A 17,801-nucleotide genomic window follows, 5' to 3' on the forward strand; every position below is an offset into this window, starting at 1 on the left:
TGTACTGCGCAGACCTCTAGAATAGAATAATGAGATGCTAAAAATACAATACAAGTACTAGATACAAGATAGATTGTCATAGAAATATGAATGATAAAAATACATAATAAAAACAATGAAAACGAGAGATCATCGTTCGCCTATTAGTGGTTCTTATGGTCATCTACCACTAACCTCCTATGTAGAGGATAAAAAGTACAAGGCCACCTTTCATTCGCACCAAACCGTGGGAGGAATAGCACCCATATATTGGGAAAGGTGCAAAAAGGTGCAAAAAGGTGCAAAAAGGTGCAAAAAGGTGCAAAAAGGTGCAAAAAGGTGCAAAAAGGTGCAAAAAGGTGCAAAAAGGTGCAAAAAGGTGCAAAAAGGTGCAAAAAGGTGCAAAAAGGTGCAAAAAGGTGCAAAAAGGTGCAAAAAGGTGCTAGGAGCTCCCCTGCCGGGAATCGAACCCGGGGTGTCAGTGTGAGAGACTAAAGTGTTACCGACTACACCACAGAGGAATCGATGCCTTGTTTTCAATCTCGGTTTGGCCTAGGTTGCCACGATTTTTTTCATTGCCAGAATAATGAAACGTACCCCAGCTGACACCAATACAATATGCTACGCATGCCACACTGTATTCGATGGGGATACACACACATCTCCAATCATACACCATTTGTTTGAATGTATACACGTTCAACCACGAGCTCCACTGTTTAGCAAGTTGATTCTCGACTGGACCGACAACAGAGTGCAGTGGAATGTCCACGCTCTCAACTTCACCAAGCAGAGAACACATCACAGACGCTATGTCAATGCTGTTGCTATACTCTTCCATCGCACATGGTGCCACCACCTGAATGTGCAATTCGACTTTGACGATGACCATCGCAACTACTCTCTCGACCCAAACGAAGCAGCAATCGTTACCAAACGATTCAAACTATAATCTATCTTGAATACCCGAAACTAATCCAAAACTGCAAGTCGATTCTAGCTAAATGTCAACCTGATCGATGGTCGGTCACTAATCTCGAACTGATCGCAAACTTTAGTAAATTCTCTCTCATTTGGGGCAAACTAGCTTCACCCTATCGCATTCCCTCCTTCCTAACTAAAACTAACCACTATCTAACAACTACTCCAAATTAAACAATAATAATTAAATCATTAATTTAAAAATAAACAATATGACTTCAGCGGTGATGAAGAGGTCAAAGATTTTATTAAAAAAAAAAAAAAAAGATTTTTTTCCTTATATTACCTTTCTTCCAGAAAGGAGGACGGTGGATTGCCAAAAGTGATACGAGGAGTCAGTGTGAGAGACTAAAGTGTTACCGACTACACTACAAGGGATGGCTTGTTGACAACCTCGGTTTGCCCTAAGTCAATATATACCTGGGTTCCAATGAGAGAAACTAAAGGGTAGACCATAACTTGTTCAAAAATAATCCAACTACCATACCAACTATGACCTACTACTAACCACTGAAAGGACGGTGATGAATCAGTGATATGAGTGACCCATTCTAATGAGAAGCAGAGGGGGTCATAAATTATTAACCCTGACAATAAATTATTTACAACCTAATTAATAGAGAGTAGTAAGTAAAAGGGGAAACCGTCTCAACACTAGGTCACCAGTGCATCTCTTGATCTATAAACTACTTGATACATACGTATTTACTACCATTGATCCTTCTACCATAAAAGTATGATAGAGAATGTTAGAATACAGCAATGATTACAACAGGTCGAATCCAAATGAATCATCAGGTTGTAAATACATACAACTATCAATCAGGACTGATCAAACTATAGCTCATTCCACAAAACTCTTCTCTCTAATTTCTTTATATATATAAATATAACAAAGCAAAACAACTACAGAATAAAATAGAATAATAATTCATAATAACCCAACACCATTCATGAACAACCCTTTTGATAAAAAAAAAAAAAAAAAACAAAGTTACACCCACTGCAGCCTATCTATATTTCTATCTTTGACTTTACCGATCCATATGGTACGTTATAGTTTCCAATCCGATACGATCGTTAAAAACATTGCTAGAATCATCCCATTCACAAATGTAAGCACAACTATTATAAAGCAATGATGATGATATGATTGCACTTGAAGATGATTACTTGGTATTTATTATTTATTTATTCTAAAACAGATTAAAGGATGTAATGATGAAAGATGTAATGAATCAAACAAAGAACAACATGATAGAGTGATTAAAAGTGTACTATGTAATATTGTATTGTTTAGAAGGATTATATCAGTATCTTCTTTCAACAACAAAGATATAAAGACATACAAGTTTAATCAATTACCAAACAAGATTGGTTGGTATCTCAGATGTGGGCATATCAATCAATTAAAACAAAGAATTGAAAGAGAAGAAAAAGAATTACATCAATTATTTAATAATACTTTATCCTCTTCATCATCATCATCATCATCTTCTTCTTCAACTTTATCATCATCATTTACAATTAAAAAAGATTATTTATTTGATGATGATCATTTAAAATGGAATTATAAAACAACAGAAGATATATGTTCATTTAATGGTCAAGATAAACAACACTTGGAGATATTTAGATATCTGTTTGAAAAGAAACCTGAATGGTTTAACCACCCAGATTGTTTCAAGATTGCAGCAAGTAAAGGCAACATAGAGATATTTAAAATATTGGCCGATAATACAGTCCCTATCAAACCATCATTTGACATGAATGAATGTATTACTGTTGCCATTAAAGGAATGCATCCAGACATGGCAAGGTATTTATTGGAAATGAATAATTACAAATTCCAAATGGTCAAACATTCATTTTATTTAAAGGGTCGTTTATTGCAATACAACCAATCAGATTTAATCAAACTTGCTAGAATCTTTATTGGCATTTGCAACCAAAACAATGATAGAGTCAAAATGGAGAGGATTTTTGCACATTTCTTTATTGATCTAGTCATGCCATCTCAAGATATAGATCTGGTTAAAGAAGCGACCGGCCACTATTCTTACTCGATAGAAGGTGTACTTGATCAATTACTCAGTAGTGGTGCGCCAAAAGACATGAATCTCGATCAACACATTGATTTTATCAAACAAGTTATAAAACTAAACACCATAGAATATGAACAACGGTTTGATATGGCAAACAAATTTGTTGCCAAGTATGTCATTGACGAGGAGATGGATTGTATTGAAAAGAGTAGTCTGGAAATGGATCAATATTATTACAATAATAATCATTTCGATAGTATTTATCAACTATCAACCAAACAATCTCGTTGGTATATGTTTATGTTTAGCATTATGCACATCCTACCACCAGCTCATATTTTCAAAGTACGTGTCAAAGATGAACAAAAAACAGAGTTTATCGAAATGGTATACAAGATGTATGGATGGGGATTCATCATGAACCAAGGTAGATTAGAGCATGTCAAGTTGGCACATTCAATGGGTTTGATAGATCCAAATGATTTATTTGTCCCAAAACATAAAGACGGTCATCAAACAATGAATATAATGCAATATCTCTACGACACGAATGGAATCATCACGTCACAAACCTACAATTATACAGTGGATCAATGTGGTAGGAATGACGACAAGGTTATTATGTTTCTTTATCAACATTATCCTCACGTGATCAGTCAAGATGATATTCTCAAATATATTAAAAAATATGGTCATTATTATCTTGTTGACATACTTGTCATCAAACAAGAAGAAGCTCGATCTGATAAAAGGTGCTATATAAGGAATAGTAGGAATATCAATGCAACCCATCTTGATAAATTAATCAAAATGGGACCCGTTCACTACTATTACGATGATCGTGTTGGTCAAAAGAGTTTTCAACTCTTGCAACAATATTATAATCATATTGACAATGATATGGAATCTGTTGAATCAACATTTCAAGAACAACTAGATATTTCAACAAAAAATAACCAAATTGATATTGTAGAATGGCTATTATTTAAACAATCAAAATGCAAACCAAACAAGACAACTATTATATCAATTCTATCAGAATCATACAATCATCAATACAAACCACTTTACAAGTTAATCAAACGTTATTATCAAGAGGAAAATGAATCATTGGAGGAACCTTTACAATTTAAATTGGAAACTTGGGATACCATAGCATCAAGAGGTGATATTAAAACATTTGATAAATTCATATCAAGTTGCCCTGAGCCCTCTAAAGTGTATGAATCAGTCATCTTGGCATCCATCACTCATAATCAACTAGCATTTATTCAACACCTTGCTAACAACAATTACCAACATTTAAAGAAAATAATGGAAATGATTAATACCTTGATGAAAACTGCTATCACCAACGATTGTCCAATGATACTGAAATACTTTTTAGATTTGGTCAAAGAAGAAAATAGTCAACCCAAAAATATTGAAAATGCTCTTAAAATGTGTTTCATGGAAGGAAGCTTCAATTGTCTCAAAATGGTATTGGATCTAGATTATTATAATAATTCATCAATCAGTCGAGTATATTATAAACTGTTATCAAAAGGATTATTAAAAGAAAAATCACATCTACCACTAATTACATATTATCTAATGCATCATGGTTATATAGATAATTGCGGTAATGTAACTGTGGAAAATAATTAAAATAATAAAACATTAACAAATCAGTATGCAAAGAGAAAAAAAAAACACCTCAAATCAAACTTTATAAGGTCTGCTATTTCATTGATTGATTCATTCATTCACATGTAAGAAATGAAATTAAGGATTATTCAAAGTTATGCTAGAGTCATTCCATTTCAAAGTGTAAGTAGATATAGCTATATATATAAATATATATTTGCAAAGATATTCATGTATTGATCTATCTATTCAACAGATAAATGGGTGTGAAAAATGTAATGAATCAAACAAAGAACAACATGATAGAGTGATTAAAAGTGTAATATGTAATATAGTATTGTTTAGAAGGATTATATCAGTATCTTCTTTCAGCAACAAAGATAATATTATAAAAACATACAAGTTTAATCAATTACCAAACAAGATTGGTTGGTATCTCAGATGTGGTCATATCAATCAATTAAAACAAAGAATTGAAAGAGAAGAAAAAGAATTACAACTAGATGATTCTTTTTCATCTCATCATTTAAAATGGAATTATAAAACAACAAAAGATATATGTTCGTTTAATGGTCAAGATGAACAAAACTTGGAGATATTTAGATATTTGTTTGAAAAGATACCTGAATGGTTTAATCACCCAGATTGTTTCAAGATGGCAGCAAGTAAAGGAAATATAGAGATATTTAAAATATTGGCCGATAATACAGTCCCTATCAAACCATCATTTGACATGAATGAATGTATTCAAGTTGCCATTCAAGGAATGCATCTAGACATGGCAACGTATTTATTGGAAATGAATGATTACAAATTCAAAGTGACTAGTATATTCTCTATAAAGGGTGCTCTCTTTAAATACAGCCAGTCAGATTTAATCAAACTTGCTAGAATCTTTATTGATATTGTTAAAAATAACGAACGAGTCACCATGGAAAAGTTATGTAGACAATATTTTTACAAGCTATTATTGGCAACTCGAGATATAGAAACGGTCAAATACGCCCATGCCAACTATTATGTCGACACTGAATTTTACCTACCTCATTCATATGTGTATTACCTCCGAAAAGGAGCACCAAAAGACATGGATCTCGATCAACACTTAGACTTTATCAAACAAGTTCTTCAACTTTTCGATACCGATTTTGAAACAGATTTACAAAATATGGTCACTGATGAGGAGATGGATAGCATCGAAAAGAATCTTGAAAAGGATCAAGAAAACTATCACAACAATGGAAACTACTGTTATTTCGATAGTCTCTCTCAACTGTCAACCAAACAATCTCGTTGGTATATGTTTATGTTTGGAATGTATTTCAATCAAGAATTAAATGCACATCAAAACATTGAAAGTTATTGGAGAGATTTACCTCATATTTTCAAAGTACGTGTCAAAGATGAAGAAAAGGATGATGATGAAGAGGAAGACAAAGAGGAATGGCCATCACAAGAAAAAGAAGAGTTTATAATGAAAATATGTGAAAAGTTTGGAAAGGAATTCATTATAAACCATGGTACATTGGAACATGTAAAATGGGTACATAAAATTTTAGGTTTTCGTTGTGCCAATGATATTCTATTTTATCCAAAACACCAAGATAGCAACCAAACATTGGCAATCGCTCAATACCTCCACGACAATGGAGTGGACCCATTTAGCAAGTCACCATACTTGGTCGATCATTTACGCAAGGGTGATGACAAGGTAATCTTGTTTATTCATCAACATTATCCTCATCTTGTCAAAAGAGATGACATTCTCAACTATATCAAGAGACATGGTTGTCATTATTATCTTTCTAATTTGGATTTGGTAGAGCAAGGATAAGCAGGGGGTAGTTGTAGATAGTTTTCATCTATATATATATTTCTACAAACAATCAAAATTCAAACCAACCTATAACGCGGAAACTCTTGCAATCTCTATTCTCACCGAATCTCTATACTTTGTATATATTACTATTTAAATTTCATCCAACCTATTCTGTTAAAATCAATAATAATAAAAACTATTCATTATTGGAATGAAAATGACTGATGGTTGATTCAAGAAATGACATTGATTAAGATAAACAGTTAATCCAAAGTGACTCAAAACTCCACATCCCATTATATTTGCTTCTCCATGTATGTCTGGTGTTTTTTGAGCATAAAGACCGAGATTACCTATATTGATGTCATAATAATGTTTATTGTTACCTGGTGAATAAACCTCTTTCACAATTCCATGGTCCATCAAAGCCTGTATCACATACAAATGTAACTGGTAAAACTCCGAATTCTTTCCATGCTTCCACTACTAATAGCTTATGCTATTTGCAAAGTGTTGATTTACATAATCAATCATGGTTTAAAGAAATGGTGTAGAACTTAGCTACAGAGAAAGAAGATGATTTTGTGTTATCAGTATCTGCCATTCAATTAGCCATCATGATAGTTTTTGATATTTGAAACACACCAGTTTACAAATTATCAAAGTACAAATGATGTTTATCAAATATCAAACTACTCAATCCAACTTATTATCTATTATCTGTTTGTTTATAAAAAAAAAAAAAAAAAAAAAAGATAACTTTAAACTTCTATTTCTATTTATATTTCTATTTATATTTATTTTTATTTTTAGTGAACATTTGAATAATGATAATTTGTAGCATATTTTAATTGATTCTTTCTACGTTTATAAATAATATAAACTATCAAAGCCAATATTAAAACACCAACCACTACACCAATAATAATACCAACAACAACCTTTTTAGGTAAACCATCACCATAACCATTATCATCACCATTATTTGCCAAACAATAATTATGATTACTATTACCAGAAACTTTACAATTATTATTTTCACAAGATACCAAATCCGAAGTTTCATTACTATTCTTGTCAATGTTTTCATCAAATAGAACATTTTGAGCTACAATGGTTGAATTGTTACATTCAATAGCACCACCACTACCTGCACTATTACCATTAAATACTGAAGTTGAAATATTAAAATAGGAACTAGAACTTGAAAAGATTGCACCTCCAACGTTGTTTGCACTATTGTTACTAAATTTAGAGTTGGTAATAGTAAATTGTGTGGTAGCTTTTGAATTGATTGCACCTCCACTACCAGTTGCTACATTTTCCGTAAAGTAGGTCGAGTCAATTGCAAAGCTTGAAGTGGCCAATGCAGAGATGGCACTACCATTGATGGCAGAATTACCAACAAAGCTACTGTTTGAAATGACGATAGACGAAGTATCGGTAGCATAAATTTGACCATACTTTAAAGCAGAGTTGGAGATAAAGCTACTATTTGATAGGTAGAGTACTGAACCATCACCTACAATGATACCATTGGTATTGATGGCCTTGGTAAAGAGACAGTTTGAAACGAATAGTCTTGATCTAACCGACATGATAATGGCACCATACACTTGATTCGATGTAAATGTATTGTTGGCAATTTGAGATGTTGGACTTGTAATATACCCAAACAAAAATAATGCACCAGCACTAAGATTTGTAAAATTATTATTACTAAATGTATTATTGACGATGATTGGTAGACCCCACATATGTTGAACCAAAAAGATACCATTGTTGGCGGTGAATTGTGAATTGGTAAGATTGAAACCAACATTTTGAGGTGCAATGATGACCTCGTTTGATGAAACATTGGTCATTATACATTGATCAATCAAGAGGTATTGATTAACAGCCAACATTGATTGAAGAGATATTAAAGCACTATTGGCAGTAAATATATTTGTAAATTGACATTGTACAAAATTGACTAGTACCTCTGTAGATACTGTAGTAGATACTAGAATACCACCAGATGTAGTATTTGATCTTGACAAATCCAATCCAGTAAATGACAGTCTTGACAAAACAATCTCGGTCATATCCTCTGGCAATGATTGATTGACCGATACTTGAATAAAATAGGTTGCCGTTGTATTGGACATATCAATAGTGACAGTTCCAATATTATCTGCTTCAATAGAAACCGATTGATTATAGATTGTAAAGTTTGCATTATTGTCACCTAAATAGGTACCAGCAGACATGACAATATTAAGGTCTTGTGTTACTCCATCAACTATAGAGCCTGCGTTACTATTAAATGCAATCAAAGCACTTGATATATCCGAGCATGCATTTACAGTTGAATTATCAATTCCACATGTTGTATTTGTATTTAATGATTGATTATTTACATATATAGTTATTGGTAATGAAATTGATATTGAAATTAAAAATGATAAAATAATAAATGAAAGAGAAAGAGAAAGAAATAAAAGGGATGATGACATTTTTTAAAAAATTAAAAAAAAAAAGAGATAATAATAATAATAAAAGAGATAATAAGAAATGAGGAACTATTATAATCGAACGTTTCGTTTATTTTTAAATGGTTTAAATCAATTAAATGATCATCCGAATGAATCAATGAATGAATGACGTGTTTCCCAAAAATATCATAAACAAAAGATCTTTGGGATCGAAACATTGCTTTTTTGTAAAAGGTGTAAAGGAAGAAGGTCAAAAACAAGAACAACAAAGAAAAGGAAAGATCAAAATAGATAATCATAATTACACTACAAACTCGTCCTAGATCAAAAAAAAAAAAAAAAAAAAAGCTTTTGTTTTAAAGAATGTCTTGGGATCAACAAGATCACTTTAAGAATTATTATTACTATATTTGTACTAGTTTGGTTAGCTTGACTTTGCAAGAGTAGTTTTTTCGATCTATAATGTTTATATAGTACATAACTATAAAAATAGTATATATACTAGATACTAGCTAGTTGGTAAAAGGAAGTTTACTCGATTTCTTTTTCGTTTCGCACATGTCTGTCCATTGTAGTTTTTAAATCTTGTAACACCCTCCAGCTCAAATTCAATTTAGCACCATTGTAACCCTACAACAATTTTAATTTAAACAGTCTCTCTGGTGTAGAGTAATCACAGATTACAGATTACATCAAAACACAACATATCTTATCATCATAGCAACATCAACTGAAAAAACATATCTTAAACAACTCGACCTTTAAATATAATATTATATTTACACGTTTGATGGTGTTTACAATAGTTACATTATTCAAAGGACGAGGAGGAGGAGGAAGGAAATTAATAGTTTTTCATTTATTATTTCATTCGATATGTGTAATACTATACTCTGCATCATTGGCAACACCTTTTTATTTTATAGATCGTACCTATAAAATATCATACCAAGCTTTATTTAGATGGGAATATGCTGAATTGTTTGAAAAGAATCAATACCTTGTAAGTTAAAAATATAATACATTTAAATATATAATTATTATTTATTAATTTCTTTTTTCCTTTTTCAAAAGGTTGGAAAACAATATTATCAAAAATCATTAAATAATACATTTAAACCAATTGCAGCAATTGAAGCAATTGGATTAATAATGTGTCTAACAAGTATCATGACGATGATCATTTATTTAATGAAAAAAAGACAAGTACAGCAGACTTGGAAACAACCATCTCAACCATCCCCACCATCATTTTTAATAACAAAAATAGTATCATCAGTATCTTTATTATCCATCATCTTTTCAATTATTTATTTTTCAATCACCATTGCAAATAATCTAAGTAAAGATGATTATTGGTGTAAAAATAATAATGAAAGTGATAGTTTAAATATTAATAATTATAATCTTGATGATTATTGTTTTAAACATTTTTCAGGAAAGAGTAAAGATGGAACTTTAACATGGGGTCCAGATACAGGATGGTATTTATTATTTCCATTGGCAGTTTTTCAATTAATAGGTTTATTCTTTTCAATCAAAATTGGAAATCATTTTAAAAACTCTGGATCAAAAGGAGGAGGAGGTGATTATGAATTGGTTCAATTTAAACCTTTAAAATAAAACTAAAACAAAATAAATTTTACAAATGGATTCATTATATTTGATCCAAAAAATAAATAAATATATAAATATAAATATATCTTTATTACTTTTTACTTTTTACTTTTTAATAAAAATAATCGGATATATTATCAATGATTTTATTTAAATCTTTCATCTTTCCAATCGCTTTAAATGCTTGCATTGGAGTTTTATACCAAACATCATCTTCTGGATGGTCATCATCATCACAACTTATATCGTTTAGTTGATCCAACCAAACATAAATACCTTGTCTTTGTTTGGCTGTATATTTTTCTCCATAATAATCACCATCATCAAAATGTAATCTTGCTATTATTTGTTTGGATTTTAATTCTTTAATTGTATTGGTAAATTCTAAAAAAATAATAAATTAATATATTAATAATAATTGAATAGATATCTATTATACTATATATTACATACTCTTTCCAATAGTTGATCTATTTTGTAAAGATTCTTGAATATCTAAATTTAATTGATTGGCCATAACTTGAACAATATCGATTGGAATATCACGTACTAAATCCTTTAGATTTTCTAAAGTTGGCATAGTTGTAAATCCATCACGTTCATCATGATAGTTTGCATAATAACTAAACATGTTTTTAATGTTTTTCTTTGTTGTCAATGGTTCTTTTGATTGTTTTGTGTACTCTAAATCAGTCTCTTTAATCTTTTCCAACATTTCATTTTGTTCTTTACTCAATGATTGTATTATACTTGAATTGACAGGTGGTGTTGGTGATTCCAAAGATACATTATATACCAACTCTTTAAAATCACTTGTAAATAATTCATCTTCTTCCAAGAGTTGTTTGATATCTTTAGAGGTGACTCTTAAATCTTTGGAAATTGATCTGTCAATCTAGATAGATAGATAGATAATATTAATAATCAGGTCAATATAATATACTTTCTAATATACTACTACTGCTATCAAAAACTTACAATTAATTTCTCTTTCTTTGAAGAGATACCAACTACGATTCGATAAAGTATCATCTCGATAAATTGTTGGAGGAATACGACAGTTGTCATGTATAGATGATTTACACTGTCATCGGCAGCAAATGATGATAACATCAGATCTGCGATAAATGGTGCATCATATACCTCCAAAGTTGTTGGCTGTTTATCTTCATCTTCATCTTCATCTTCATCTTCATCTTCATCTTCATCTTCATCTTCATCTTCATCTTTATTTTCTTTAGGGTTGTTGTATTTATCTACAAATTTACAACAACTCTCAATAATGTAGCTGTTATATTCTTGATCAGTAATGTATTCCAAGATGGCTGCAGTAATATGTCTGCAACGAATACCACCACTACCAGCTGATTCAGATTCATCACCATTCTCCTCCAACGACATGTATTGTAATGATCGATTGACCATCTTGGATACGACAGCTCTCATTATATTGGTGAGTGGCTCTAACGCTTCCAATGTAATATATATTGGTTGATAGTTTCTGAGTAGCAGTTGATTGACAGCATGAAATTTCCTTTTAATGTAGATATGGTCCAATTCTGCTCTACCAATCTCTAATGTGTACTTTGTACCTGGTATTTTATAACTTTTTGTTGTTGTTGTTGTTGTATTTGTAATAGTAGACATTATTATTACTTCCTTATTATTATTATTATTATTACTTATTATTGTTATACATTAAATAAATAATAATGATGATGATCAACTTTTGTAAAATGGTGATACTTTTGAAAAATTAAAAAGTGTTGGGTTTTTGGCGGGTAAATTTTTCTGTACAGGATGTGTTATATACTTTTATTAATTATAATTATATAGGGTATGTATGTATGTATGTATGTATGTTTGCGTCATCAACGACGATAACTTTCATCAAAATCTTTAATCTTTCCAATCTCTTTAAATGCTTGCATTGGAGTTTTATACCAAACATCATCTTCTGGATGGTCATCATCATCATCACCACTTTCATTTAGCTCTTGAAACCAAATAGATATACCTTGTCTTTGTTTGGCTGTATATCTTTGACCAAAATAATCCCCATCATCAAATTGTAATCTTGCTATTATTTGTTGTTTAGATTATTCTTTAATTGTATCAACAAATTCTAAATAAGTTAACAACAAACAAAATATAATATAATAAATTTAGAAATAATTAATAGTTGTAATTATAATCATATTTTACATACTCTTTCCAATAGTTGATCTATTTTGTAAAGATTCTTGAATATCTAAATTTAAGTGATTGGCCATAGCTTGAACAATATCGATTGGAATATCACGTACTAAATCCTTTAGATTTTGTAAAGTTGGCATAGTAGCAAATCCATCATATTCATTATAATAGCTTTTATAATAATAACTAAACATTTTCTTAAAGTTTTTTGTTGTTGTCAACAATGGTTCTTTTGATAGTTTTGTGTACTCTAAATCGCTCTCTTTAATATTTTCCAACATTTCATATTGTTCTTTACTCAATGATTGTATTATACTTGAATTGACAGGTGGTGGTGGTGATTCCAAAGATTCATCTTCATTATATACCAACTCTTTAAAATGACTTGTAAATAATTCTTCTTTCAAGAGTTCTTTGATATCATTATAGGTGACTCTTAAATCTTTGGAAATTGATCTGTCAATCTAGATAGATAAATTATAGAAAAAGAATAGTAAGTATTATTAATGTAGTACTTATATATATATATATATATGAAACTTACAATTATTTCCTCTTTCTTTATACAGGTATGAAATACGATTCGATAAAGTATAAAATCGATAAACTTTTGGAGGAATACGACAGTTGTCATGTATAGATGATTTACACTGTCATCGGTGACCAGACCTCCTCCTCCTCCTCCTCCTTTTGCTCCACTAAATGATGATAACATAAGATCTGCAATAAATGGTGTATCATATACCATAAAAGTTAACGACACCCTCTCCTTTTCTTCAGGTTTGTTGTTGTTGTTGTATTTATCTACAAATTGACAACAACTCTCAATAATGCAGCTGTTATATTCTTGATCAGTAATGTATTCCAAGATGGCTGCAGTAATATGTCTGCATCGAATACCACTACCACCGATGCTGCCAGCTGACGACATATCATCACCATTCTTCTTCTCCAACGACATGTATTCTAATGATCGATTGACCATCTTTGATACGATAGCCCTTATAATATTGGTGAGTGACTCTAACGCCTCCAATGTAATATACATTGGTTGATAGTGTCTGAGTAGCCTTTCATAGACAAGATGAAATTTCCTTTTATGTAGACGTGATCCAATTCTGCTCTACCAATCTCTAATGTGTACTTTGTACCTGGTATTTTATAACTTTTTGTTGTTGTTGTTGTTGTTGTTGTTGTATTTGACATTATTATTATTACTTATTACTTTTAAATAAATATTAATGACATTTTGTTTACTAAATGAATGAAGGTGTTGTTTGTTCAGTTCAGGGTGTGGTAGAGCACACACGCGGTTCAAAGGTTGGTTATGATAAAGACCCCCCCCCCCCCCTACCCTAACAAACAAACATCACTATCTTTCTAATACTTGATTACTTATATACTACTATACTGTAACATATTGTATGAATCAAAAGAAGAGAGAGAGCAAAGATAAGAGATAAAATTTAATTTAATTTAAATTAATTAGAAAGATATTAATCTTGATCAATAGATAGATATCTATTGATAGCAAAGATCACATCACTATCTGACTGTTGCTGAGGTGTATCTTTGGAATCAAGGTTGGGGTTGCCCAGTGCTGTGTGTGTTGGTGCAAACCGAGAAAAAAATAAAAAAATAAATAAATAAATAATATTTTAAAGTTGTTTAAGGTGGAGGGTTCAACAAAAAAAAAGCAAAACGAACAACTATAACAACCAACCACCATAAAGATATATAACAATCTCTTATTTAGTTGTTGTTTTTAATCAAGTTTATATTTATATATATTAGTAATATAGTAGTTTGGTGAATAGTAATACTATAAACTTTAGGGATGGGACAAGCACCAGCAATAACCAATATCGTTTTGACATCGATTGCACTGATACTCTATATAGCATCGTTTGCAACACCTTGGTACGTCATCGAACCACAACTACTCAACAAGATTAACTTTAAATGGAATGGTGCAACTTATAATGAATTTATGGGTGGTGTTGTATGTTACATACATAAAACAAACCAAACAAAATGTTAATATTCTAATATATTTTTTTGTTTTGATTTTAGACTGAAAGATATGATTATACATCATTAAAATCAACATTTACAACTACAGGTGCATTATTGGGTATTAGTTTAGCATCGGCCTTTTTCAATCTAATCTGTTTGATTACACATCTATCGAATAGTAAAAACACACGTAAATCATTGGTCAATGTATCACGTCTATTTTCATGGATGGCCGTCACCTTTGCCGTCATTTGTATCATCTTTTTCCCAATCTCTTTTACCGATAATATTCAAAAGGAGCCATTTTGTCCGTATGGTAAGTCGTCTGGCTACTATTGTTCGAGTTTCTCTGGTAGTGGTAGTCCAACTGATAGTAATGGATTTTCTTCATTTGGTTCCTATGGTGGAGGTCCTGGATACTACTTGGTCATTCCAATCATTGTACTCGAGTTGATTGTCGTCGGCTTTTCTTTTGCTCTCAGACCACATTCGTGTCACCATGCCGATGTTGCAAACACCATTGTTCATCCAAGAGCTACCCTCTCTCTTACTAAAGTGCAGCAACAACCAGTTGTTGGTGGTCTATCACCAGTGGTCGCTCCAGGAGGTGGAGTATACGTACAATCTTCACCTGCTACCTATGGATACCAACAACCACCACCACAACAATACGCATACCCTCCACAATACGGTCAACCATATGCTCAACCAGGTCAACCGTATATTCCTCAACCACCACAACAACAATACGCATACCCACCACAACCACAATACGCATACCCCCCTCCTCCTCAACAACAAGCACCTGCAGGATACACCCATTCTCCACCACCACCATCCAATTCAAATACTATTGGTATTGATTCATCAATCGATCCAAATAATTTAAAGGATTGTTAAATAGGGACATGGTGCATTAATAATACTTTTACTTTGTAATATAATATAATAAATTTTTTGTAGATTCATTTCTTTTTTTTTTTTTTTTAAAATTAATATATCTTTTTATAAAAAACTCGGTGTCTCTACAAACCTCTCTGAAGATCTTTCACGGTCCGACCCCTTGACAAAAATGTTATATTTGACTCAGAGATATAGAGAGAGATAGAGAGATAGAAATGTCATCTATAATAATAGATGATGAACAACCAATAAAGAGTAAAGAAGAAGAATCAAATAATACAACTTCACAATCATTACTAGATAATATAGAGGATATACAATCACCTACAAGTAGTGATGAATATAATAATGACAATGATGATGATCTTTCAGATAATAGTGATAAAGTTAATAATAATAATAATGATGATGAATCAAATTGGTTAAACATCAAAGTTGAAGAAGAATGTTCAAAATATATGTTAATATCTCATTTTATAACTAGAATGGGTTAGTATTAAAAAAAAAACAAAAAAAAAAGATTATATATCTAACATTTCTATTTCTTTTTGTTGTTTTAGGTGATAGAGGATGGGAATTTGTTATACCATTAATATTAATTTATATATCACCAAATTCATTAATACCAACTACATTATTTGGTTTATCTGTTACGATTGTTAGAATTTTATTTGGTACTACAATTGGTCATATGACTGATAATTATAAGAAATTATTAGGTAAACAAACTAATAGATAGATAAAAAAGTATTATTCTTTTTTCTAATTTTATTTTTTTACTTTTTGTAGTTATAAAAGTTGGAATAATTGGACAATTATTATCAATTGGATTATCATGTATAATTCTTTTTAAACTTGTAAATATGAAAAATGATGATCTTGAAACGAGATGTTTAGTGGATAATATATTTTGTAGTGGATTATCATCATTTTTATTTTTTGTATTATTAACTCTGGCTGGGACACATTCAGTTTCTTCACTGATTATGGATATATCGGTAGAAAGAAAATGGGTACCTGCTATTTGCAAAAAAACTCTAAGCAAAACAACTAGTAGAATGAAACAAGTTGATCTTTCAACTGAAGTTTTGGCTCCATTCATTGCTGGTTTAATTGCAACTTTTTATCAATTGGATAAATTTACAGAATCTTATAAATTGGAAAATAATAACTCATCAACCAACCATTCTTCATCCTCTTCATCCAATTCATCCTCTTCATCTGTTTCATCACATGGACCATTATTTGTATTTATGATAATTGGATTATTTAATTTCTTTTCATTTGCACCACAATATTTCTTTTTACATCGAGTAGAATCAATTTGTCGTCAACATAGTTTTAATATTGATAGTAATTTATCACAAGAATTAATAGAATTACAACAACCAAATAACCAGATAAATAATAGTCAAGAGGAAATGATTAGTAATGATATTGATATTGAATTATTGGAATTAAAAAAAAGACATAGTTTAAAACAAGTAATCATTGAAAATATTATCATTGGAGAATGGAATCCACTAAGAAATATTATTAAAGGATGGAGAACCTTTATTCAACAAGAACGAGTCTATCTGATGATACTTGCCTATGTGTGTTTATGGTTTACATTGCTTAGTCCACATGACCCCATTCTCACAGCCTACCTTTCAACTCATGGTTACAACTATTTGGATCTTTCCATTTTCCGTGGTTTAGGTGCTTTGTTTGGTTTGGCAGCAACTTTTTCCTATACACCGTTGATGCGAAGATTTGGTGGTCTAAACAACACTGCCACCTTTTACATTTTCGAAGAGTCTGTTCTCATCTTTTTGGCTGCCATTTTATTCTCTTGGATAGAATCTTCTTATCCTGCCAAATACATATTTTTGGTTCTTATTGTACTGTCTCGATGTGGATTGTATGGATTTGAAATATGTGAAATCAATTATGTTCAACGTGTCGTTCCCGATAATGTCAAAGGTATTGTCAGTGGTTTTGAAAGTTCACTCACCAATTTAGCAATGCTCATTGTATTTAGTGTTACCCTTGTCCTAAACGATCCAAAATCATTCTTTATCTTGGTTTGGTTTTCTGCTGCTTTCATAGGTCTTGGTTCTTTCTTAATATTTATTTGGAGAACTAAAAAAATTACCCGAA

The 17,801-nt window shown here is 31.0% G+C and overlaps 8 protein-coding genes and 1 non-coding gene across 9 annotated transcripts; 5 read left to right on the plus strand and 4 right to left on the minus strand.

Moving 5' to 3' along the window:
- Positions 1-428: 428 nt before the first annotated feature.
- Positions 429-500, minus strand: DFA_02294. Its single transcript has one exon. It is a non-coding gene; the product is annotated as a tRNA-Glu (tRNA).
- Positions 501-2,006: 1,506 nt separating this feature from the next.
- Positions 2,007-4,652, plus strand: DFA_02295 (uncharacterized protein; the record flags this gene model as incomplete). Its single annotated transcript, XM_004366627.1, has 2 exons — positions 2,007-2,075; positions 2,166-4,652. The coding sequence occupies 2 exons, from the start codon at positions 2,007-2,009 to the stop codon at positions 4,650-4,652; spliced, it is 2,556 nt and encodes an 851-aa protein (XP_004366684.1).
- Positions 4,653-4,763: 111 nt separating this feature from the next.
- DFA_02296 (uncharacterized protein) lies at positions 4,764-6,465 on the plus strand (the record flags this gene model as incomplete). Its single annotated transcript, XM_004366628.1, has 2 exons — positions 4,764-4,818; positions 4,967-6,465. 2 exons carry the CDS (start codon positions 4,764-4,766, stop codon positions 6,463-6,465), a joined length of 1,554 nt encoding a protein of 517 aa, XP_004366685.1.
- A 794-nt stretch (positions 6,466-7,259) lies between these two features.
- DFA_02297 (uncharacterized protein) lies at positions 7,260-8,948 on the minus strand (the record flags this gene model as incomplete). The annotated part of the gene is made up of 1 exon (XM_004366629.1): positions 7,260-8,948. One exon carries the CDS (start codon positions 8,946-8,948, stop codon positions 7,260-7,262), a length of 1,689 nt encoding a protein of 562 aa, XP_004366686.1.
- Positions 8,949-9,290: 342 nt separating this feature from the next.
- On the plus strand, positions 9,291-10,550 carry DFA_02298 (uncharacterized protein; the record flags this gene model as incomplete). Its single annotated transcript, XM_004366630.1, has 3 exons — positions 9,291-9,345; positions 9,854-9,930; positions 10,002-10,550. 3 exons carry the CDS (start codon positions 9,291-9,293, stop codon positions 10,548-10,550), a joined length of 681 nt encoding a protein of 226 aa, XP_004366687.1.
- A 106-nt stretch (positions 10,551-10,656) lies between these two features.
- DFA_02299 (uncharacterized protein) lies at positions 10,657-12,191 on the minus strand (the record flags this gene model as incomplete). Its single annotated transcript, XM_004366631.1, has 3 exons — positions 10,657-10,928; positions 10,998-11,439; positions 11,523-12,191. 3 exons carry the CDS (start codon positions 12,189-12,191, stop codon positions 10,657-10,659), a joined length of 1,383 nt encoding a protein of 460 aa, XP_004366688.1.
- A 224-nt stretch (positions 12,192-12,415) lies between these two features.
- Positions 12,416-13,946, minus strand: DFA_02300 (uncharacterized protein; the record flags this gene model as incomplete). Its single annotated transcript, XM_004366632.1, has 4 exons — positions 12,416-12,624; positions 12,754-13,204; positions 13,285-13,741; positions 13,822-13,946. 4 exons carry the CDS (start codon positions 13,944-13,946, stop codon positions 12,416-12,418), a joined length of 1,242 nt encoding a protein of 413 aa, XP_004366689.1.
- Positions 13,947-14,577: 631 nt separating this feature from the next.
- Positions 14,578-15,656, plus strand: DFA_02301 (uncharacterized protein; the record flags this gene model as incomplete). The annotated part of the gene is made up of 2 exons (XM_004366633.1): positions 14,578-14,742; positions 14,814-15,656. The coding sequence occupies 2 exons, from the start codon at positions 14,578-14,580 to the stop codon at positions 15,654-15,656; spliced, it is 1,008 nt and encodes a 335-aa protein (XP_004366690.1).
- A 218-nt stretch (positions 15,657-15,874) lies between these two features.
- Positions 15,875-17,787, plus strand: DFA_02302 (uncharacterized protein; the record flags this gene model as incomplete). Its single annotated transcript, XM_004366634.1, has 4 exons — positions 15,875-16,148; positions 16,220-16,378; positions 16,449-17,674; positions 17,782-17,787. The coding sequence occupies 4 exons, from the start codon at positions 15,875-15,877 to the stop codon at positions 17,785-17,787; spliced, it is 1,665 nt and encodes a 554-aa protein (XP_004366691.1).
- Between the last annotated feature and the right edge of the window lie 14 nt (positions 17,788-17,801).

Source organism: Cavenderia fasciculata, assembly GCF_000203815.1.
Source record: "Cavenderia fasciculata unplaced genomic scaffold Scf_Dfasci-G-b-143d02.r1-5, whole genome shotgun sequence".
In the NCBI taxonomy this organism is placed as follows: domain Eukaryota; phylum Evosea; class Eumycetozoa; order Acytosteliales; family Cavenderiaceae; genus Cavenderia; species Cavenderia fasciculata.